Source organism: Mycetomoellerius zeteki, unplaced genomic scaffold (assembly GCF_001594055.1).
Source record: "Mycetomoellerius zeteki isolate Tzet28-1 unplaced genomic scaffold, Tzet1.0 scaffold25, whole genome shotgun sequence".
Classification (NCBI taxonomy): Eukaryota; Metazoa; Arthropoda; class Insecta; order Hymenoptera; family Formicidae; genus Mycetomoellerius; species Mycetomoellerius zeteki.
The window spans coordinates 756,249-781,886 of record NW_017257227.1 but is presented as its reverse complement, the minus strand read 5'-3'; the positions used below and the strand labels follow the sequence as shown (position 1 = coordinate 781,886).

General features: G+C 38.6%; 1 protein-coding gene across 1 annotated transcript in view; it reads left to right on the top strand.

Moving 5' to 3' along the window:
- The window catches only part of LOC108723828 (netrin receptor UNC5C), a 38,545-nt gene extending 25,782 nt beyond the window's left edge, over nucleotides 1-12,763 (top strand). The window contains exons 3-13 of the mRNA XM_018449835.1: nucleotides 134-547; nucleotides 1,533-1,814; nucleotides 2,416-2,583; nucleotides 3,267-3,299; nucleotides 3,850-4,014; nucleotides 4,484-4,525; nucleotides 7,977-8,114; nucleotides 9,097-9,594; nucleotides 10,075-11,029; nucleotides 12,319-12,381; nucleotides 12,677-12,763. Of these exons, the coding sequence (XP_018305337.1) occupies nucleotides 134-547; nucleotides 1,533-1,814; nucleotides 2,416-2,583; nucleotides 3,267-3,299; nucleotides 3,850-4,014; nucleotides 4,484-4,525; nucleotides 7,977-8,114; nucleotides 9,097-9,594; nucleotides 10,075-11,029; nucleotides 12,319-12,381; nucleotides 12,677-12,758 (2,840 nt within the window). The 3' untranslated portion in view covers nucleotides 12,759-12,763. The remainder of the gene's footprint in view (nucleotides 1-133; nucleotides 548-1,532; nucleotides 1,815-2,415; nucleotides 2,584-3,266; nucleotides 3,300-3,849; nucleotides 4,015-4,483; nucleotides 4,526-7,976; nucleotides 8,115-9,096; nucleotides 9,595-10,074; nucleotides 11,030-12,318; nucleotides 12,382-12,676) is intronic.
- Nucleotides 12,764-25,638: the final 12,875 nt, after the last annotated feature.

Below are 25,638 nucleotides of genomic sequence, written 5' to 3'. Positions count from 1 at the left end.
ATATATATATATATATATATATATAGGTAGATATACATTATAGCTAAATTTATAACATTATTATCCACGATTATAAACGTCTATAAAAATAAAGAGCAATTTATAGAAAATTGAAATTATCTTTTTTTGTCAGAAGGTGAAGATGCCGCAGAGGTGGATGACGCTTATATCTTGGAGGAAGACGATGTGCCTTCAGCTACGATAGCCAGCGATACCGAACTCATCTCTGAAGGCGGCGGTCATTTACCAGTTTTCCTCACGGAGCCCGTAAACTCTTTCGTCGTGAAGAACAAGCCCGCCATTTTACGTTGCAAGGCTGCTCACGCGCTACAGATCTATTTCCGTTGTAATAACGTGAGGGCGGAGGATTCTCAGCAGCAGGATTTTGTGGATCCCCATACGGGAACGAGGATCGTTGACTGCGAGCTCAACGTTACGAGGGATCACATCGAGGAATACTTCGGCAAGGATAAATTCAAATGCGAGTGCATCGCCTGGTCTGGATCAGGGCAAATCAAGAGTCAGCCGGCAACCATCGACGTTGCTTGTGAGTATACAAATAATCATACTAACGTTTAATCTTCTCTGATATCTACGATTTTAATATCTTATCTCATTGATAAAATTTTCAACCTGGTAAGCAATCGCAATAACGAATTTTCTGAAAACAAATTATAATGCTAGATTATAGATACTCTTATTTTTAAGTCAGACGGTTCTTATTCTCGATGTAGGTGGGGTACGTGAATCAGAGAGGTTTGAAATAAACGTCGCGAGAATTCTGGGGACAGCCGACTTTTCGTCTCACTTTGCCTTTGTCCTCTCTTAATTATCTTGATTCTCCTGCCAGCGAACTCGTTATTTAATTCTGTCCCTTAATTGACGACAATGCAATGAGCGCCGAGTTTCCAAGAGAATCAATTTAAAGACAGAACCACTTGGCTAATTTCAGAGTTACATAACTTAAAAGCTAGATGTAAAAATGCACTTGGAGATATAGAAGAACATGTCGTTTAGATCACCGCGTAAACTTGGGAAAATAGAACGTAACATAAAAAAAGATTGACAATATCGAATGCCGAAAATATATTAAGACTTTTTATTATGATATAAATTTTTCAATGGATATGAAATGGAATACTAATAGCGAGTTCGGTTCGATGCACTAATGCGCACTCAGCGCACACACTGGTGCACATTAAAACCATCGTCTACAAATTGATGTAAAAATGTGTGCTTAATATAAATATATAAACGGGTTAAATCGCGAAATCCTCAATACACTTTATTGTGTTGTTTGATAAAATATGTATTTTATAATTCGATATATTTGTATTTTATAATTTTGATATATTTTATTTTCACTCAGATTAGATCAATGTACAATGGCATTAATTTTAATATACTAGTGTCATAATCGTTCGATTGAATTCACTATATATTTCAAATTTCATAATGTATTTAAATTATAACTTTATTTAATTATTATTCTTGATTTTTGTCAAAACGAACACGTGCAATTATTTTTTTAGATCTGAAAAAGCAATTCGAATCGCCACCATACTCCGTGTCTGTCGAAGCAGGTCAAAGTACCGAACTTAGATGCCTGCCTCCGGTGGGAGTGCCACCACCTAGAGTTTACTGGTTAAGAAATAATATCCCCGTAGATACCGAATCAGATACTCTTTTAGTATCAAGCGAAGGTCATCTTCTTATTGGTCAAGCAAAACTTAGTCATCAGGCGAATTACACCTGCGTCGCAGAAAATATTGCAGCAAAACGGCTAAGCGAACCAGTTAGCTTAACAGTATACGGTAAGTTCATCATTAAAGATTCCCTTTAATAATTATACATATGCGGAAAGGACGATTCTAAAAACTTAATAAATAGATACAGATCTGAAAATAATTTTGTTGGACCATCAAAATAATTATAATCAAACTGATTACTAGAATGGAACAATTTTTTGCAGTATTGCTCATTATGCTTGAAAGCTTATCATATTTCTTACGTAATTATTTAATTAGTTCAAGAAAACTATTTTCAGATCTGTATCGAGCTAAAATTTTAGATACTTTAGCAAAATCAACGTTTCTTAGTGTTATATAGTAATAAGGTCTAAAAATTTCTGGCCCAAGGACATAAAAACGTGATAAAATGGAATAACCATTTTATTTTTCAATAATTATTTTTTATTTTAATATATTTTTTTAATGATAATGAATTAATTTTTCTATACCATTAAAAAATATTTTGAATTTTTTTTAATTGAAAACTGAAAAATAAAAATGGTTGTTTCATTTTGTTATCCTTTTTATTCCCCTTTCTTGAGTCGGAAACATTTGCACCTTACTACGTATATATGTCAAAGTTTTTTCTTTACATTAAATAAAAACTTTTACTGGTTTCAATTAGTTAACGGCGGCTGGTCTTCCTGGTCGTCCTGGTCGGAATGCCACTCACGATGCGCGAAAGGCGGTCAGAAGAGGACGAGAACGTGCACGAATCCAGCGCCCATGAACGGCGGTCAGCCATGCCTCGGCCCCTCTCAGCAAAAGATGGACTGCAACTCGGGCTGCTCCGGTGAGTCCCTTGAATTCATTATCCGTGCTCGCAAGAACGCGCGTAAAATTTTCGACGAAGAAACTTGTCTGTACCACGAGGAAAGTTCTTGTCTACCTTCGTATACCTCTTTGTTATATTAAACAAGCATCTTTGTTATACCCTAACTTACTACGATGACGTCGCTCAAGGTACTTAACTTGTAAGCAAGCGAAAATGGTATTTTCCTCTTTCTTCTCTCAGTTAATGTCGGTCAAACGATAGACGAATAGATTTTACCATCTAGTAAGACGATATTACTGATGCTGAAGAGAGGAAATGCTCGCTTGATGTACGACCTCCTATCCTCTCGCGTCGCTTGTGTCCTCTTTCCTCGTCGAGCGTATCTATTGCACGTGCCACACAGTCTTTTCAAATATACCGTGAAGTCTTTATCGTATTCACCTTTCAAAACGTTTGCGACATCTTAAAAGCACCTGTGGCTATCCTCGTAAAGAATATGCAGACTGCATGCAAATGACCAAGCCCACGGGGATAATACCCGAGGAAAGTCGGCGCTCGCTTTATATCAGCGGTTAAGACATTGATCGATCCGATATTCTTTCGGCGTTTTCACGCGAAAGACACGTTAACCGCTCGCACTCACGTTGGTCAATGCACTCACGACGCACTTTTTATTCCCCTTAACGCTCGCTTTGGAGTAGCCGGGGCTTTGGAAGAATTCACTAACACCCTGGGTAAGTCCTTCACATGTGCATGAATCATATCCCTCAGTCCAGAAGGAAAATTAAACCGCGACACATACACGACCGCAGCCGCGACCGCGTATAAGGGCGTTTTAATAAAACGTAGTAAACCGCCGGCAAGTGCGACGCGCTATTTATTCGATGGCGCTTAAGTGCCAATAAAGCAGCCGGCTTGAAACGAGAGATTAGGGATATAAACGAGTTTGGCGTTTTAGTTAGTCATTTTTCTATATTAGCCTTTTCTTTTTCCTTCACGCATGCTGATCTAAATTTTAAGGAAAAGCATATGGATATGAGTTAATTACCTATATATATATATATATATATATATATAAAGGAGATAAACATCGTTATAAGAGCCAGTACAGTAGCAATAAACGTAACCGAATTGACAAGTGTAATCTTCCACCAATGAGACCGCGGGGATTCGCGCGAATTACGAGCCTTTCCTGCCGAACCTTTTTATTATCGCTACACATCGATCGGACTCATCTTAACGACTCTGAACGAAACGAAACTTCGATTTTGTTTCTTTTGCCAGCCGTAGACGGACAATGGTCCAGATGGTCGGCATGGTCAGTGTGTGGAAGCGACTGTACGCACACGAGGAGAAGAACGTGCGACGATCCACCACCCAGTCACGGTGGACGATCTTGCCAGGGCAGGGATATCAACGTGGCGAATTGCACCGGCGGCATGTGCAACGGTAAGTCACTGGCGAACTTTGCTATGTCTTGATTACGCCCGTTACAACTTTTTTGCGCATCATAAAGTTGCAATGAGCCTTTCCGTCGTATCGACTTTCATACTAATATAGTCGTGGTAATAATATATTGCTCATTTCGCTTAAAATAGAAATAAATATCATGTTCGTTTAACTCTTTTAGTGTTCCATTTAACACAAGAACGATTTTATCAAAAATAAAATATCGTGACTTCTTTCTTTAAAACGAGCGATGATATATACATTGTTATTCTACATTTTTAAATATAATTTGACGTCATTCTCGCGCAATATTTTATATTTGTAGAATCAGAATTTAAAACGTAACTGTGAACTTAGTTTTAACGTAAAACAAATAGCGTTAATAGATGTATGAATTTGCGCGGAAGTAGTTTTATCAGTACTATCGAAATCCTTTAATTATCCAACTTACCGGCGCTTCCTTTTACAGTCAGCAACGCGAAGGTGGGCGGTGCTCATTTAACCGAGGAAGGTGAGTTGGGCAAGCAATAAAGCATTTTCCCGCTCTTTTAATCTCCCTCGATCCTTTTACGATTTTGCCTCGCGTCGTTTTCCCGTGCCGTTCGTTCCTCGAGCCGACCGCGCTGCAAAGAGAAAAGTTTCTCGATTAGATAAGCTACGATCTCTCTCGCGATGTACGCGGACCTCCTCCTCCGATTCGTTCCGGATTTGTAGATGCTTGCGAAAAATAAAACGAGATGAAAGGAATAGGAGGTTCTCCCTCGCGTATACAGGGCGCGACCGAGGCGTTCGACCGCGAAGCAAATGTCCTTAACTCGTCGTGCGACATTCTTGGATGGATTCTTCACGCCCGGTGCACGCCATTTATATTCTCGGCGACGCGGCGCTATGCTCGACGATCTGATACCATTCAAATCAGATGTTTTATGCACCTCGAAAAAGGCGGCAAAAATAGAGAGCGTGAATCCAGGCTTGGTGAACATTAGCATTATTCATTGCTCCGATATAATAACGCAAGTCGGGGCGTATACCATATACGCGTCGTGCATCAAGCTCGTCGATCTACGCGCTTATGCTAAAAATAATTCCCGAGAATGAAACGAGAGCTGATTGACTGCCCATGATACCGCTCGCTCCACCGCGACGTATTTGCGGACGCGTTTTTCAGCGCCGATAACGAGCGCGAATGGCTCTCCCGCGCACTATTTACTTTTAATTACTCGACCGGTTAATTATTGACGCTGCCACGAAGGCCCGATATGATCGTTGCGACCCCTCATTGCGCGATCCAAACAATCGTAACAATGAGGCAGCAGCTCGTAGCCAAGGGTGGCCTACTGGTCCGTACAGACGCCAATTTCCCCATGTGCGCGCGCTACCCTAAGGTAGCCAATTCTATCGACCGAAGCGCACATCAAAGTTGCACGCGATACGGCTGCACCCTCTCTACCCTCTTTGCACCGAGGGGAGGAGAGACTGCCTTTAATATCGAAGAAAATTATGTAATCGGTAGCCGTTACGCCCTCGCCGCGGAAGGGGAAAATTGATCGCGCATGCAAATAAAGTGCCATTATCCCAGAGCTCAGACCCGAACGTGTACACGACTGAATCTCTCCTCGAGGGGGCTGGATGCCCCGAAACAGCCCCCTTGAATCCAGAAGTGAGTTCGATTTTCCTGAAAGCGACGATAAAATATAGATGGAAGATATCGCGCGCGCACGCCGGAGAAACGTGATGCGATTTACCGCCTTACGCCAGCAGGCGTCTTACAAGAACCCCAAGTCATCTCGGACGTCCCTGCGTGGTTTAAATATTTAAGACGCGATGCCGTCAATCAAGGTAAAACGTTTGTAATGGACAGATCATATTGATCAATGCTCAAGTGTATCATTGTAATAAAAATATGAATTACAGAACATTACTTAAATATAGTGATATAAATATAAGAATATTTCCTTACTTAAAAGTGATATAACTAAAAAAATTCGAGCTATTATAATATTAACTTATGTTAACTTAAGGCATGTCGTTTTTGTAAATAAAAAACAAAGTCTTCTACAAAGAACATTTGGAGTTACGACAGACAATTTTGGTGATTGAAGTTTAAAAAAGAAATTATTTTATTTTGAATTTAGTCATTTTAACTGAACAAAGTATAAACTGTTAGTGACATTTTGAGTTACGTCACTTTTAATGAATTATTCCGGATTTGTTTAAATATTAAAATTTAGGATTAGGATGTCAAAATCATCAACTCAAAAAGGGTAATTTTTTTGGGATATACGAAACAAAAATGAAATAAATAACATTCGATGTTTCGTTGAAAAATATAATAGTTTTTCTCCTTTTCTGAAAATTTTTTTTCTTGTGTCACTTTTAAAGTAAGGGACCAGTATAAGCTTTTTATAAATATAACAATAATAATCACGTATCTTACACAATCATCATATAGAAAATGAATAAATTTACCAATGGCAGAAGTTGAAAGCATCTGGGCAATGCGCTACCTCTCAGAAATAAAGATGAAAAATAGCTTCAGATACATTAGGTTCGGTTTATGAAGCGTTATCAATAGCTTCGAAGAAAATAAATCCCGACACCCCTGCGGAAAGCTACTTTTCAAGCTGTCTTTAGGAGGAGGGTGGAAACCGTGCGCGTTTCCGATCTCGTCCTGCGGGTAACGACGTGGAACTATTGCGTTTTCAAAATCCCTCCTCCGAATTCGTATGCATTTTCGTCGCTGTCGCATCTATATTGACGTGCGAGGCACGTGTCGAGAACACGGCGTGCGCCAACGAGACACACATGATCCCCGCGAAAGGGAGTTTGAGCTCGAAAGTCACGTAGCAGGGTTACGACCTCGTATGGCTTTGACATTCTAAAATTGGAAGAAGCTTAAGAGTGTCAGGTACTCTTCACACGGCAGGCGGTTGAGGTATTTCTCGAAAATTTTTACGACCGCAGGGACATTTTCTACACCGTGTCTCGTTGCCGCAGAACCGTGCCTGTAGGGAGCTTCCGTGAATGCTTAAGCACGCGAAGTAATCCGGTAAAAGGAAAAATTGCCCATAATTCAGATACTGCGGCGAAGCTTCTGCGCCGCGCAGCGTTTTACTATACGTCTGGTTTTATTTTCGAGAATTTCATTTCCTTCGCGGTTGTGCATTTACTTACATTATCCATATATCCGGAACGCGCAACGACGACACGGTCGTAAAGCACCACGGTGAGTTTCATATCCGTGTATATATTTCCTCGCACGATCCCTGACAACATCCCGTGTATCTTTGCGTAATTTCGTCTGTATACTTCGCTAAATACTTGTTACTTAAATTGCACGATGCAATTTTGGTTGATAAATTTAAACCGCAATTCTCATGCCACGCTTTTCAACGGATTGTCTTCCCTCCACCTCGGGCACAACGGCACGTAAAATTATTATTTCGCTTGAAACATGTTCGCATCGTGATGCTTTTATTGCGTACGTTAATGGCAGCGATAATAATGATCGGAATCTTTATAGCTGTACGAAATAACGCAGAGCTGTAAAACGATAAACTGACGCGCTAAGGAAAACGAGCGCACGAAGGAAATGAGCGTGTCGCCGGTGTAAATGGAGAGGAACCTTAAAACTTTTCTACGACGCTCGTAATATTTAGCGACGCGGGGGCGTTTAACGCTCTATGGTGCTTTTAAGCTTCTTTTGTCGTAACAAAAGAAGTCTCATGCACAAAGTAAATAAAGATTTTGACGTTAAGCGATTCACGAGGAAACAATTAGGTTGCTCATGCACGATACCTCTATATTAAAAATTGTTTGCACACTATTTACGGTAATAAGCGTCCGATATCATTCAGCTAAAAAGAACAACATTTTTACGCGACCGTCGTTCCTTCTATAAATGATAAATAATGAAAGATAGGGAAGATATTAAAAATTCGCAATATGTGATTCTATTATAGCGAATCGCCAGATGGACGTAGCCTTATATGTCGGTCTAACGGTCGCTTGTGTGGTAATTGGTGGCTTGGCGATCTTTCTGGCAAAACTTCTGCGACGAAAAGGTCGTGATCACTCATTGTACTCCATGGCTCGTAATGGTAAGTTCAAAGGTAAAAACGAATGTAACGTTAAATCAAAGGCAAAAATTATACATTTTGACTAGATTCTCTAATTAAATATGTGAAACCTAAAATTTTGTTCTTTTCAAAGATTAACTTCCTTTTTACGATAATTAAAGATATTATGTTACAATTAATTAAATGCACAAATAAAACAAATAATTGTATCGTATTACTTATGTTCATTAAATTATTTCCTGCACAGTTGTTTCGTGCTCATTATCGCACTGAGAGATATTGTCTCTCGCAATTGGGAATAGGAAGATACTATTTCGAAGTTAATATAACCTATTACTTTCATTTTCTGAACCACAAATAAATAAACATCCAGACCACAAAAGTAAACAAAAACAAAATGTTAAAGTATTAATAATTAATAGACACAATTATCTAGCTCATTTGTTACAATGACATAACTCAAAAATTGTCATTTTGAGTTGCTTGCAGATAAAGAATGGAAATTCTTTAAATTCTTTGGAATGAAATCTCATTCTAAAGAGTGAAAATTGAGTCTTGTAAAAGAGTGGCTCAGTTTTCAATCTTTAAAAGTGAGATTTTACTCTTCAAAGTGAGTTACTGTAAAAGTTTTAGAGAACATAAAGAAAATTTTAAAAAAACATTGTAAAAGATAAATTAATAATAAATTAATAAATACTGTAAAAGAATATATAGTACTTTTATTCTTTTACAATCAGTTATCATACCAAAATTACATTTCAAAATTAATATAATATTTTAATGATTCAAAACATTTTTACTGGAAAACTATGCTTTTTGAGTTATGTCATTGTTGTAGCAAATGAGACATGTATTGCAATATTTTATTTCTCTTTCGTAACGACGAATGAAACGCGCGACGTTTCAATCGTAGCCCACGTAGAATCGGAATAGTATCTCGGCGGCGTTTGTCCGCAGCGCGCAGAGATACCCACGAGCCGTGCCTCGGCCGTGTGCGTTTCAGAATTCCAGCCGGAGTTCTTCCCGGATCAGGACAAGAAGCTGAGTCTGCAACCGGATGTGACGGCGACGAGTGTGCCGGCCTGTTACGAGTATCCTTTCGACCCGAAGCTGTCGATGTCGAGATCCCTTTCGGAACACCATTACGACGTGCCGCACTTGTCGATCGCGCCGCAACCGTCGCCGATGTCGCCCACGCCGAGCACGTCGACCCAAGAGTCATGCAGCGACAAGCAGATCCATTCCGACAGCGAGAACAGCGTCACTAGTTCTTACCCGTCCTCGGACTCCACGTACAACGTCGCCTCGGAAAGCGTCCGATTGCCGAAGTTGGAAGCCGGAAATGTCGCCAGGGCGGCAGTGAACACGCGTGGCGCCCTGCTGGTTCTTCCAGACTCCGGGATCTCCATGTCGGTACCCGAGGGGGCCGTTCCCAAACCGCTCCGAGAAGAACTCTATCTGGCAGTGCTCAACGAGGATCGTTACCGGCCCCGATTACCCGGTGAGTGCGAATTATTCATGATGTTACGCGCCGCAGGAGGCGGATGCTGAGCTTTACGATCGCAGCTGCGAACTTTCGCAGTATACATTCAAGATATTCGCGATAGCGCGATGTTATTTTTATATCAACGCCATTCCCTGCACGTGCTTCGCGCGAGTTATATCCTGCTTGATTTGATGTTCAATATAGGGTATTGCTACACCGGGTCTTTTGTGTTAGGATGGGGATAAAACCGTCTAGGAAAAAGAAAAGATTTAGCAATTCTCGATAACTGTGGTTTACCCTTACATGTTAAATATATTAAACACAATTAATCAAATGAGTCTAACGTGACGGATATTACAATAACAACATCGGTGATAACGATAACGTACAATAACGGCATTAAGTTCGATAATTCACGATATCACATTCGTGCCGCTGTTATTTCCGCCATATATCGCCCACACCGCTCGAGTCTCGACCCTGTTTTTTCCCCAGACGGGATAACTCAGTTATCAGCTGTGGTGACCTGCGGCCCGTCATCCGCGACCTTCAACAAGCCTGTGATTCTCCAATTTGAGCATTGCGCTATGATGCATCCGGCAACCTGGGAATTGAGTGTTTGGGCATGCGACGGTATTAATGTCGACGACGGTTCCTCTTCGATGTCGAAAGATCATCAATCAATTACGTGGAGCAGAGTACTGACTCTAGGCAACGAGACTATCAACACACCGCTGTTCACGCAGCTAGATCACGCGGAAGCTTTCATAGTAACCGAACAACTCCGCGGTTACGTGTTAGCCGGACAGAGCTGCGAAAATTCGATCGCCACGAAGAGATTGCGATTAGCACTCTTCGCCAGTCAGGCCGGTCAATGCTGCGTTCGAGTTTACGCCGTGGAAGACACGAAGGCGGCAATGAAAGCCATCGTCGATCGGGAATCGCAAATCAGGGGCTATCTGTTGGACAAGCCGCGCACGTTGCTGTTCCAAGACAACGGGGAATCGCTCTGCATCAGCCTCGAGGAAGTGGGCAATGAGTGGCAGAGCAAGTCGCCCACAGAACGTCAGGAAGTCCCGTTCCGGGATGTTTGGAACCGTCAGGAGAACGCCAAGCACGTGACCTTCGGCCTGGATACGGCCTTTGGTCCGACGACCACGAGAAGCTACAAGCTACAAGTCTCGCAAGGAAACTCCGACACGAGACAGGTCTTCAGAATCGTTTACGATGGCGCGAAACAGTTGATCTCTTCGGGTAGTGTCACGAGACCACTCAGGGAAGTCACCGTGGTAAGCAGCGGACATGCTAACAACGCCACGACTGACTCTACCACTCTACGACCGTTCCGGTTTACGAGATCCTTGAGGAAGCAGCTCTGCCAATGCTTAGATCCGCCGAACGCTCTGGGCAACGATTGGAGAATGTTAGCGCAGAGGCTTCAAGTCGACAGGTTAGTGACCCGGTCAACAACTTTCCATCTTGCTTGTTATTCTAGAGTACAGCTTCTTTAAATACGCAACTATATTTATGCAGAGCATGAAATACATTCGTTAATGCCAAGAGATTCATATGCTTCAACGCAAATCAAACAACATAGTAATATTTGCTTTAACGATAAGATTAAATATGTACGCCGATTAATATGCTTAACTGTTTGTTAATTTTTCAGTTTTCACGATTAATTTTAAAAATTATAATGCCAATATATGAAGTTTGTCTAAGAAAGTTTTATACAGGGAAAGAATGGTTTTTTCAAAGTATCTAAAAATTTAGCTAACAATAAGTGAAGATCTGAAAATGATTTTGCTAGACCTGCATCAAAATAATTATGTAAAACGTTCAACTGACTAAAATATCAAATCTTTTTGCAGCATTGTTTATCATGCTTGAATTTTCTACGTAATTATTTTCATGGTTTAATAAAATTATTTTCAGATCTGTATAAAGTTTTAAACTAGAAAAAAAATTTAGTGTTTTCAGCGAAACTGTTTAGTTGAAACATTTTTTTGTACGATTAATTTTAAAAATTATAATGCCAATATATGAAGTTTGTCTAAGAAAGTTTTATACAGGGAAAGAATGGTTTTTTCAAAGTATCTAAAAATTTAGCTAACAATAAGTGAAGATCTGAAAATGATTTTGCTAGACCTGCATCAAAATAATTATGTAAAACGTTCAACTGACTAAAATATCAAATCTTTTTGCAGCATTGTTTATCATGCTTGAATTTTCTACGTAATTATTTTCATGGTTTAATAAAATTATTTTCAGATCTGTATAAAGTTTTAAACTAGAAAAAAAATTTAGTGTTTTCAGCGAAACTGTTTAGTTGAAACATTTTTTTGACAGCAACCAAATATTTTGTTTATATAACAATAATTTTAGTTGTTTCTACGAAATACATTATTCTGCTCTGTAAATAACAATTTATTATTATTATTTATTATTATTATTTATTATTATTTGTTTATACAAATTAAACAATTTAGTTTGCATAAAATTACAATTTTGTTATTTAAAATTACATTTTAATCAAATTTGTGTTACAACAAAATTTTGAATAGAACAAAACATTTTTCCTAGTATGCGTACTTTAATAAAATCGTTTTATCTCCGTGTATTAGTTATGTCGTTCATCTCCTTACTATAAATTTTCCTCAAACGCGCTCTATTTTGCCAGCAGTATAACCACTACTTTCCTTGGTAATCACACAGCCGGTGTCTTCGTTCGTATAACAGGTACATCAATTACTTCGCAACTAAGGCCAGCCCGACCGAGCTTTGCAGCATTGTTTATCATGCTTGAATTTTCTACGTAATTATTTTCATGGTTTAATAAAATTATTTTCAGATCTGTATAAAGTTTTAAACTAGAAAAAAAATTTAGTGTTTTCAGCGAAACTGTTTAGTTGAAACATTTTTTTGACAGCAACCAAATATTTTGTTTATATAACAATAATTTTAGTTGTTTCTACGAAATACATTATTCTGCTCTGTAAATAACAATTTATTATTATTATTTATTATTATTATTTATTATTATTTGTTTATACAAATTAAACAATTTAGTTTGCATAAAATTACAATTTTGTTATTTAAAATTACATTTTAATCAAATTTTAATGGGCAGGACCGATGCTGCCACGATTCTGGAGGCGCAGCTCGGCCCGTGGCTTTGAATAAACAGAAAACCGGATCTTGAAAAGCGTTTTCAGCGGTGAGTGAAAGTCGAGAACGCGTTGTACGCCCACCCGTGAGAAGTGATCAGTGAATCAGTGTATAATCGAACGGCGACTGATAAACTCGAGACCGATCAGCGAGTAAAACGGATCGCCGCTGGAGTGAGTGCGTGCGTGTGTGCGTGCGAAAGAAAGAGTGAGACGAAGGAGGCAGGAGAACTCGGTTCTCCAAACGGACTCATCGAAACACTGCCTTAATTATGCGCGACAAACGCGTCGGTACTTTGTAAATAAACGTGAGAGTTAGTGAAAGGCCCAAGGATCCGTCTCTAGAAGATCCATGGGCACGTTGAGAATCACGGGCTGAGAAATGCTTATTCGAGAATTCAAGAACGGCATGGTCCGTGAAAGACAACCGCATATAATCCGTGATGAAGTAATTAGGGACTGTGCATTTAAACGGACATACGTGTACATATATAACTAAAAAAAATAATGCGCGCAAATACAGATGGATATATCCATTTTAGAAGATGGATGTTTATATATATAAATATATGTTATATATATATAGATATATATACAGGACACCAAGTAAAGTTCGAGCGGATCGACAATATCCGCGACACTTTGACGCGACGACGTAATTTTTTATCGATTTGTTAACACGAATGCACGCGAGCACGAGCGAGTGGTTATTATTTTTCTGAGAATCGTGCCAAAATTACCTCGGTTTCGTAAGCGTACACTTCCGTTATTGTTACATCAGAGTTTCGTGAACGATGTACATCTTTTTTATGCGTGTCGACAATACAGATCGCGGTACACGAAGGTACACAACGGTTTAGTGCGCGTTGCTCACGGAACGAAGCAACGTGCGATCGCATAAAACGAGCTAATTACGACAGACATGATTTAAATCGACAATTTATTTAAGAGAATTGTATATTTGTTACTTTCGACGAATAAAATATTCTTGTATACCTCAGAGCCAAATTCGTCTGTTTGTCATTATTATGTCTGTGAAATTCCCATTCCTTCCATGTTAAATATAAAATATTCTACCTATCAAGTTTATTAATCAACGAAACTTTGTTTTCTTCCTTATATTTGCTGTGATATATTTTTAAGATGCCTTCGTATATTTTATTTCATAAATACTAGTAAATTTATTTTCATCTTGTTTCACATTATACATATTTTCTTTAATATAATGAAGAAACATTAATGCAAATGCGACATAAATCTTAAAATCCACGTAGAATCTTTCGACGTAAAATCTCATATCAAGACTGCTGATGCTGTAAAGAACGTTGCATCATAATAACTTTGCAAACATACTTTATCGGCATACTGTCAATAATTTTTTGCCAGCGAAGGAACATCCTTCTTGGACGGTATTAAGGCGCACCTTCGCGCGAGGGCTGTATATTACTTCAATTTCAGCTTGTCTCCGGACGTTCGACAGGGACAAGATATTCTATCTTCCACCTCCTCGATCTCGGCTGCAACGGTCTTCCTTGATTTTCTCTCATCGAAAATAGGTACGTACTTTTGCGGAAGTTGAAGGAGACGGAAATAGGTGACAATGGACGTCGAGCGTCGCAATTTTAAAATGTCGATACCAGTCACGCGTGCTTTCTCTCTCTCTCTCTCTCTCTCTCTCTCTCTCTATTTTCTCGATCCAAGTTCCCTATATGAATCTCTTCCGAGCTTTTTCATGCTCTAGGGTACTTTGCGATATTTATGTATTTCTCGATATACAATAATTCGCTTATATCTTATACCACATGGCGCGTTTCGTAAAGACTTAAGCCCGTATTCAAAACGTGCTTTCATCGAAATGCGCGCTTTTATTTTTGAAATTCTATAGTATATGTAACATGAACTATAATTATATACTTAATACGCGCTAACATCATTATAAATGCATTCTGAATACGGGCTATAACTTTTAAATATTTAGGTTCCGTCTATCAAATATTTTACTTATTCAGGTTGAACATTTCTCAGTCGATTTTTATTTACTATATATTAACTTTGTTTCAACTTTATTTAGAAACATTTTGTTTCATCTCCATCTAGAAACGACTGGAATATTAATCAAGAAAAATCACCAATAATATGCATATAAAGTTAAATTTTTTTAATCCAAGAAGTTTCGTCAATTAAATGAAAAGTTTACCTAACGCATATGTCTGCGAGAGCATGCGATGTTTAAATAGATTGAGGCAAAAACATTACAATAAATTCAACGGTCGAATGGAGAGCTCGATTATTGAAATCGGCATTTCCATCATATTTATACGTGTTAGTACGGTAAATTAAACTTTATCTGATTCAATAAATGTTTATATATATATGTATATATATGCTGCTGAATTGTAGGAACTTCCATCGCTATGTTAGCGACCCGATGTGCCGGAAATTAAATGGGTAAGGTGGCACTCGGTGATGTGGAATGGGAATATACGAGCCAGGAGGAAAGTTTAAAATTCTTCCTAATCGCGCAGCAAAAATGAGAAACATTGAAATTAACTCTTTAAAATACAATTTTACAAAAATATCAACTGTATACCAGATAAACCGCAATATTTAATTTGCTAAATGAAATTTCTATATCGTAATATATTTTTTAACATAGCGGAAACATATCGCGTAAATATATTATATCACATCAAACAAAATTATCTTTTAGCGTATAAAACGTACTAAAAAGGTTTTTTCACTCGAATGCATGACTTTGTAAACAATTTGATCATTTATCACCACTTTCTCTTTCTCTTCTTCTCTCTCTTTTCCAGCATGAAAAAAATATTTTCTCTTCACTTTTTCAGTGAGACCAAACAATATTCACAAATTTATTAGATATTATCTACTCATAAACGAGAGATATAAATAAATTATTTTTAGTAAAAGTATCAATCGGAATAAGTCGAGATGCAATTCTGATAAAGTTCTTCAGGCTTGTTATGTAATGTAGAATACACTCAAACTTAAAAAAAATGACGAATAATTTTGACGTATACCTATTCGGAAATTAAAACTGTCCGACATTGAAGAGAAGCCCTCGCTGAGCAATTCCGTCTTTCTTCTCTCCTCTTTCTTTTAGATGCTCTTCGCAAGATCGTTGCGTAAACGTAACGGAATGCACACAAGTGTTTTTCAAGTGCTCCAGCATGTTGTCAGCCAGAAAGACTAAGCGCTATAAAAATAACTCGAGAGCAGAGCTATTTCCTCTACGGATAATATAAGTCAATCTTTTGAACGGACTTTGTTATTCGCACGATAATCGATGGTCCGTTGACATATGAATCCATCTCATCATTCAATCTTGCTTGCATTCCTTTTGCAATCGTACATTTTGAAAAAATGCAATTATTTTCTAAATTTCTAAATTTCTATTTATCTTCGCTAATATTGTCATCGTAAAGGTGAACGCACATAGAAGTAGAAGTAAGCAGTAAGACGTAAGACCACCATCTTTCATATATATAGATATATTGGCAATGTGTTAATTGCTTTCTTCGTACGTCTTACTGCTTACTGCTTACTGTTTACTGCTTGCTGCTTACTTCTACTTCTTATGTGCGTTCACCTTAATACTTACACGATGTCGTAAGCAATGAAACTTTACACATTTATTTACATCGTGTGAAACAACTCATATGAAGCGTTGTGTAGGCTCTCGCCTATTATGGGACGGCGTGAAATATCGGACTGAGTATCGCATATCGCTCGCCATTCAAAAGACAGTCAATGACGCATCGGCATGTCGAATCCTCATTGAGAATACGTCTGTGAAAATAAGCGCTCCGATTCGTTCCTGTCGTGGTGAGGCGCTGGGCGGACAGAGTCTCTCGTTTTTTTTTCACTTCGTCGGATGTTCGCGTGGGTATACACGAACGATGTCTATCCGGCCGGTGTGTTAGAACGAGAAGGTGAAGAGATAAGGCGTAAATTATAATAAAGCCGCACGCAGATCGTAGCTCTCGAACGTTCCTTCTCGATCCGTACGAGTCGTTCGTTCGCGCGCGTCGGTGCTTCGTTGGCATTTAATGACTTATTGGCATGTTGAATCATCATTAAGAAGCGCGAAGCATCTGAACGCGCACACTGCGATTTCTTTCTTTCAACAGGCTTCAACTCAGGGTCGTTTTTTCCTTTTGCCTGGGGCATGCCAGTCGCGTCGCGTGTGCGGATGCTCGCGCGAACGTCCGTTCGTGACAGAAAGTGCAAGTAATAATACGCGTGCAGCCGGCTTCGTCATTATTTTCTACCGTTTGATCGGCGCGCGTGTACGCCACGCGTGTTCCGGTCACGAGCGAAAGGTCCGGGTATCGACGTGTAAATGACACGTTAGATAGACGCCAGGATCGCCGTACTTGTGCGTGTATCCGCTCGATCGAAAGCTACCGCTTAAGGATATCGTGTTGCAGAAATTTAAATTTATTCCGAAGGTTCGTAACGCGAACACAAAACGCGTCTATCGTGCACGATAATTTTCCACAATTCGCGCGTAACACGCGCGAGAGATAATTTTTCTCATGGTTTAAACGGAGAATGTTTACGCCGCTGTAATGCTGCATTTCCTATCGACAGTTTAATATATGATATTTAGCGACACGCTGTACGCTACGTCGCCCTCGACACCACAGGAATGTACGCTCGCATTCGTTGTATAATGCATTCTTACGCCTTCGTAAACTTCGTGCACACTCGAGACGCATCTTATAGCGAGATAAACGTTCGTCCGAGATCCCCATGTAAACATTCTGACGAAATCGTTGGCATTTTACAGATTAGCATTTCAGTGATCGGAGATAAATAATGGTTTCAGCATTGAGCAAGATGGTAGATTAGAACGATTCATGCAACAGAATAAATTTTCTCACACCGATTTTGCTGAAATAAAATAATTTTGAGATCATTAAAATAATTACGTAGGAAATTCAGACATGATGAGCAATACTGTGTAGAAAGTTTTGACATTCTAGTTTAAGCATGCTACGTAATTATTTTGATAGTCCAACAAAATTATTTTTAGATATGTATTTAATTGAATTTTTAAATATTTCAGCAAAATCGTATTTTCTGTGAATAGTAACTAAATAAAAAAACAAATTACACTGTGAAAAACTAAAAATATACACGGAAAGCACGATTTTACTAAAATATCTAAAAATTCAACTAGATACACACACACACACACACACACACACACACTCAAAAATAATTTTGTTGAATTATTAAAATAATTATGTAGGAAATTTTTTGACATTTTAGTAATCAGTTTATCCCTAAACTGATTACTAAAATGTCAAAACTTTTTACAGCATTTCTAATCATACATTTCTTAATTACGTACTTGTTAACGTAATTGTTTTGATAGTTTTACAAAATTATTTTCCGGTTTTTAGCTAAATTTTTAGATACTTTGGCGAAAATTCATTCTTTCCGTGTAGTAATATAAACTTAATTGTAGAGGGAAGGCTCATAAAATACTAAAAATAGTACTCAGCTACTCTTTTCTGTTGAGTATTTTCTATCGTCACTTTGATTCTTTTTAATAAAACTCGCGAAACATACCAAAATATGCACATAAAGATACATGAATGTATGTGCTATACTTATTGCTAACTGATTCCTAATATTTTGTATTATTAAGAAGAAATTATTAAAGAAACAATTATTTTAGACAGGGACAGAATTCAATTTAAAAGTAAAATTTCAAAAATTTCCTGAAATTCAATAAAATTCTTGAAATGGAAACATCTGATTTTCAAGGGAAAAAAGGAATCCCCCCGAAATGTCTGCATTTTCCAAATTTTTCCAAGTAATAAAACGTATATTTATGAAAATTATGTAAAAATATACGCAAGGTGTGAAAAGGTGTAATACGATAAATATTTTTAATGCGTAACGTGACATAATAATTTCACAAGATAGGCATTGAAAGGCACTTATCAGTGATTCATTCGCGCCCGCGCCGTCTCGTCATTCGATCGTGCGAGGAAGGTCGCGAATCTTTTACGAGCTTTGCCTCAAATGGTGGGCGCGCGAAACGCTACGTCTGCGAAATCCTGTAAATCCACGAAAGACACGTGTAAATACGAGACGGGAAAGATTACGGTACTCTGTGCACGTGAGAAATGCGGGCGTTTCAACGATGCATAATACATCGAATCTCGCATGTATCTATATCACCGTACAATACCAGCGGCACGGAGACGTATTTATTGCAGACTCCATTGGAAAATGCCACGACTGAGAGCTCGTATATAACGCACACACAGTATTATTACGTCGGATGGCATTCTTTTATATGAAATCGATTTCGGCAGGAACTGTCTTCATTCTTTCTCCAGTCTGCTCCACAGGGCATGCCTACCGTCAGCCTCCGACGTTTCTCCAATTTTCTTCGCTCATCGCTTCGTATATTATCTGTGAAGCTTACTGCTGTAGTAGCCGCAACAACGGACGCTCGGATAAACATCGTCTCTGTTGTTGCACGCGATGTTCCCGCTCCGACACCGATTTTCCGCCAACGAGCGTAGATTTCATCGTTGAGACAAGTTAAATTCGAAAAGGTAAAAATGGGAAAGTCAGACACCGTGTACAATTTCTTCGGAAAATATCGTGATGTTTTTATCCTGTTTCTCAAAATTTCCAAAACAATACGACAGATTGTTTGGTCTCTCAGTGTGAGTTTCACATCGGATTATCCGGTCAATTAATAAAAATCTTACGTGTTAAATGTATGTCTTATGAAATTCATATTATATAAAAACTATAACAAAACATAAATAAAAAAAATAAATGAAAATTGACGAATATATGAATATACAATTAAATAAAAATAAGCACATTCGATCAGAACTAAATGTTAAATGCTGAGATAAAATTATTCGCAATAAATTCTTTATAATTTAAAGATACTTATTAACATCAGTATTACTAAATTATTAATTTGTGATTATTAATTATTAATTATTGATTAATTGTTACTTAATAATTACTTTATTAATTATTCATTATATTATTGATTACATGATTGATTATATTAATTTAATTGATAATATTACTATTCCAATTTTCATTTATAAGATTGTATTTCAAGACCAAAGGTATTCAACAAGCGCAGCTCACAAAATATATAATGACACAGAAATATTATTAAGTAATGCTATTAAGATCTAGCTCTAACCAAATAAACTTATTCCTATTTAATTAAATAAAAAATTAATTTTTGCTCTTCTCACTCCTTTTTATATTTTTGTTTAAGTTTAGCTATATGAAATAAATATGAATACATTTGATTTCTGTCTAATGATTGGCAGTTTAATATCTTTACACACGAAAGAGAAAGAGCAAACCAATTGTTTGCCGACATATGTACGTACATATGTATCCGCCCTTCTTACTGCCGACCTGATTCTGAAGACAGCAGATAAACGGCGGAACGGAATACCCGTTTGTAAACCCACGCAATTTTCGTGACTCACAACGGAATACGCGAGAGACGCTACGCTTCTGCGTGTCACTTACAAATGGCTTCACGACGCAGAACCGCATAATGTACGAAAGACAGCCGGCTAGTTCATCGCGCGTTTCAGCCTGAGGCGCGATAAGATCGTGAAGACGCGCCAGTCCTCTCCGATCCTTTCCTCGCAGATACGTCGCGTCCAATTAAATACTTTTCCCTAACTCGAGATAATTACAACCGCAATTTGTTTTCGCGTAACCCGTCAGCTCTCTCTAGCCATTACTCTTCTTCCTACTTACATTAGTCGCGGCGCAATTCCTCTCGGACAAAACAGACGCTTGCGTAATGCGTATGCGAGCGCAGCTGTTGACATCTGTTTCCCAAAATGTATTTTAATGTTTTTACAACAACAACACACTGTTGATACACCCTGATTATGCTAATGAGCAACGTAGTAAATTCTGCAGTATTCTCTCTGCATCATAATAGCTCCGTTGTATTATAGCGTTGCACCGCACGTACGCGACCATGCTGTCGCCCTATCAAGATCCATTTCGCAACAAGCCATCCTCCCTCTTTCAGCTCCGACATTCGTGTATTTCCCGCCACTCCGCCTCTCTCTCACATAGACATGGATACCTCGACAACCCTTTCCCGTAATATTTCACCCTTAACGTTTAGATAGAGTTAATGTTTTTAAAATGCCTACGATATGTGTATGCGTGTGTGTATATGATCCATGGTATGTCTCGTCACAGCCTAATTCTCACCCTCCCAATGTCAAGCTCCTCGAGATCGTTTACGCTTTGAGGGACACGTATACAATCGCGCGTGCAACCATCGTCACTGGGATAAAAACATTTTCAAAAAGCGCATCCTTTATGCTTGTACGTACAACGAGCCCGTACAAAATCAGGAAAAAAAGAAGCGTGAAGAAAGGAACAAATTCGTACAGATCCTAGTATTCGGGGGTAACTTGGCTGCGCTGAACCCTGAAGAACGAAGGGACCGCATTGTGCCTCCAACTTTGCTCTCTCCGCAATACAATAAAATCCTCTTTGCACGGCGCGTCATTGTTTAACGGCTGATTGACGTTGATCGAGGGGCACGCGCGTTGGCGCGTCCTTCTCCCTCTTGGCAAAAGTGTCACCACATGGAGACTCACACGCATCGAGCTACCCTCGCGAGTGAGAGCGTACACAACAAACGCGTACGTAAATCGAGACGCACACGTGCGATTCCCTGACTTCTGGGATATCTTTGACGTTCGGACGGCGTTGTCAGTATCGAACGCTGTGCGATGGGAGATGCACGGGGAACTCAGTCAGTGACGCGTGACACGTCTCTAGAGAGCTGAGGGCGCCGCTAAATAGAACGCCCATTAGTAACGAATACCGCGAGGAATCCCCTCGTGCACTGCGAATAAGTAATGCGGTCGAGGGGAAAGGGTACCGTGCCGAGTCCCTTTGAGAACGATATGCGGTAGCGATAATTTTCTGTTACCCGCTCGCACTACCGGAGGGTGCGGATTTTCGGCGCGGAAGCCGAAGCAAACTCGGCCAATCACGCGGCGCACGTAATGACTGCTTAGCTTTAATCATCTTCGCGTGTTTCCGTGTAACGCCGGTCTGCATGTTTATCTAAGGGAAATTGTCTGCATGCGCGTACTGTTGCAAGAACTGTTTGAACAACGGAGCAGCTGGAATGAACGGCCATTAGGATTACGACACCAGATGCTAATTTGCGGACGAGATTGGTGCTAACAGCAAGGCGAAGATATTATTCGATATGTCTGCATTCAAGATTAGCGTTAATCGCAATAATTTCCGCAAAGCAGAATTTCGTACAGAATTATTATATGAAGAAAGTCTTTATAAAAGTTTATTTTCCCAATTCTTAATAAATGTTGCGCGTGACGATTCAGAAAACCGCACATTTTTACTAAATATTATTATACTAATTGTAAGAAAAATCTATAAAAAGTTATATTTAAATTGATTATTTTAAAATAACAAGCTCGAAAAATATTAATAACCGTTTAAGCCAATGATTATTCAATCGTCGTGCAAACCAGCTTTTTCGCAAACGATTCGAGAGGACGGAGAGCTACAGGCTTGTGATCTGTTTAAATATGTACGAACATCATTCGCGCGTGCGCGCGGGATGTATTTTACATATTGTAATCACTACTAATAATTACGAACTTCTATAAACAGCATCTGTACGGTTTAAATGCTTTTACTCATTGAATCGTTTGCGATCGAATGTTATCGCAGAATTGTGACAGCTACAGGAGTAACAATATCTGCATGTATTTACGATAGATTAGTTAATTACATAGCCGAGTGTAATTAAAAGCGATATTATCCTGACCTTAAATTAAAATCCAATATCGCTATTTTTTTTTCCTTTTATCACAGAGTGATATCTCTTTCGACGCTGAAGCGGGATCATAATAATATTCCGGTCCAGTCACCCGCGTATTTTATCGCCTCGTTCGCGCAAAATTCATGCGCTACCGTGTTACTATGCAATTAGCGCGTTTCAACATCCTTTGTACCTATCAATTTAAACCTTACTTTCTGTGTGATTAAAGCAGTCGCTGACAAGAGAAATCCCCACACCGCTCCGGCGAGAAAGTAGGCATTTCTCAGCGCGAAAACACCCGCTCGTTTAGTAACGTGGAAATCGTTACCCACCAATTGAGATATCAATCTCGACAATCATTTAATCGCAAAATATCGATATGAGACCTATGATCATAAGACGCGATCAAGTAATTGGCGTAACCGCGGCTTGTGAAATACTGGCGTTAGCGTAGTAACATGCAATTATGGATTTTCACGGATTAATATTAAATCGTACTTTACGTGTTTACCGGCGACAACGTACAAGTCTATGAATAAATGTAATAGACCAGCTAGAAACAGTCATAGATTTCTCACAGGTTCGTACACGGTAAAAAACATTGTATTTGTGTTGAAAACGGTTCACTCATGTACTCTTGTGTTGAATTTTTTAACATATTGGGTTAAATAATTAACACGATGTGTTATATTATTTAAAGATTTTGTGTTAAATTGATATTCAATGTTTCTTAGTGTCAAAATGATACAATTTATGAGCAAGTGAACAAGTAACGTAAAAATAATATTTTAAAAAATAAAATACGTGTAATTTAACATAAATAATAAATTTTAATTATACTAAATAAAATAAACTTCCACAGTTCCACAGTTTGTCAGCATTACTCTTTTTGTGATAATCTTTTTAACATAATATCTATGTTATTTTCTGATATATCTTATGTTAAATGAACCCAAAAATTTGAATGAACTTTTTAGGATATAGGAAATGGTTATATTCGACACAAATCTTCCAACAGTATAATTAATCGATCTCTAACAGTTTTCTTTCATTTTATGCTTGCAATTTATAAAGTTGCGAGTTTGAAAGCATAATAGTAATAACGGTATCGTCTTTCAGAGAGAAAGAGAGAGAGAGAGAGAGGAGAAAAGAGACCTGTAAAAAGATACGTGAAAACTGCTCGGTCGTGCTAAAAAGCCCACCTGAAATTGGTAACTCCGCTCTGCACGGAGGGTGCTAATTTTGGAGGGTCGGCTCCGTTGCCCTGTAATTAATGGGGTTTGTCATCCGAGTAAAAAAGTCCCGTGGGTGCAGCCACATTGGCAGAACGCAGTGGCACGGCGCGATCGTTGATTGGTATCGATAATTGGCCTGATTGTCTCATGGCCCAATTAATTTAATTATCTTTAATTGAGGGTCACTCTTTCGCCGGGCTTCTTTGCCGCAACGTGCACTTTTTTCCACACGCACAAATTATTTTTCTGTGGAAAATCCAATAAACTCGCTAAATTTCGATTTTGATGTGAGATCTTCGCGCGAATTTCACGTCGGAACGGAGAAACTGCACTCCGGGTTTGCGATATTAATAGAAATTCTAGCTCATTACGCGCTCGGATCAGCCTTCCCCACCATTCGTTACCAGCTCATCGCGTTACATACCGACATTCAAATACATACACATCCATATGTTTATTATGTAAAACGTATTTATAGAATTGGACAGGTAGTTCAATGTGTAATCAAATTTGTAGTTTATATACCTGGAAAATCTTCATTTATGATTCTGGCATAATATACAGAATATTTGAAATAGATGTATAAATATTTTAGTATTATTATAGATAAAAGATTTATTTTGAAGCTTTCGTTTTATACTGAAAGCAAAAATATTTTTACAGATTCAGCTTTAAGAATATTATTGCAAAAACTTAAAGTTTTTATGACAGATCGATAATACTTTTTCAATTGCTTTGTTTACTAAGAAATTTATTAAGATATATAACAAAAATAATGAAGATTTAAAAGTAACAACATATGATAATTATTCATTATTCTCAGCTACGGACAAAGTAATTTAAATTAATAAAACTTACGTATCTAAAATACTTTTCCGTAAATCTATGATATTTTGTACAAGGCACATTTCAGGAAGCATCAAAATGAGAGCAAATCAAAAATTCTTAATGAAGACTATAGCGAATGAGCCGCGGCAATATGTTTGTACGAGACGTATAAAGACGCTGAAGTAGCGACAGAGTCGGCGGGAAACCACGCAGGAGAATTATAAGTTTACGTCGCAGTCAGTTTTGTCATTCTTGAGCGCCTAGTTAATGTAAATTACGGGGTCGGCAGTCTCTCTCGCGCAAAGCCCCCTTAAAATGCTACGGCGACGATATTGCCGAGCGTACAAGCGCGAGCGACCGGGAGCAACCGTAGTAATGCCATGCAAATCTCAGCTAGTTTCGAAAGTTCGTTATAACAAGCTGCTAGAATTTCACGAGACGAACACGAGAAAAAGGGGAAGAACGGTGCACGACTAAGCGGTGGAACAAAAAATTACGCGCGAACTCGCGACAGTGCTTCGCGTTATTTCGGTGCTAGCGACGGCCGCAAAATGGAGGAAAAAAAGGAAAGAATCGTCGACTACTAGGCAATCCTTTGTACATGAAAACTAGCCAGAAAATGAGCTTCCCGCGGAACCCTTTAATTAAGACTCAAAGCGAAAGAACAGAAGAATGCCATGCACTTTCATCATTAAGAGGAATTCTAATCTCGGAATTTTCTAGTCTCTCGACTTTCATGGGTCGTATTCTTTTCATCTAAATATCTACATTCCACGCATAACATGATTCGCAACGGAATAGACGCAATAAACATGATTTAACAGCCCAATTTAGTATAAAGACGATGACAAACAGTTTGAGACCACGAGAGTTGAATCAAGTGGCATCGCGTGTATTCGCGCAACAAACATTTCTAAAGACCAGCGCGCAATCAATGCGAAATACCAACGACACACGAAACTGG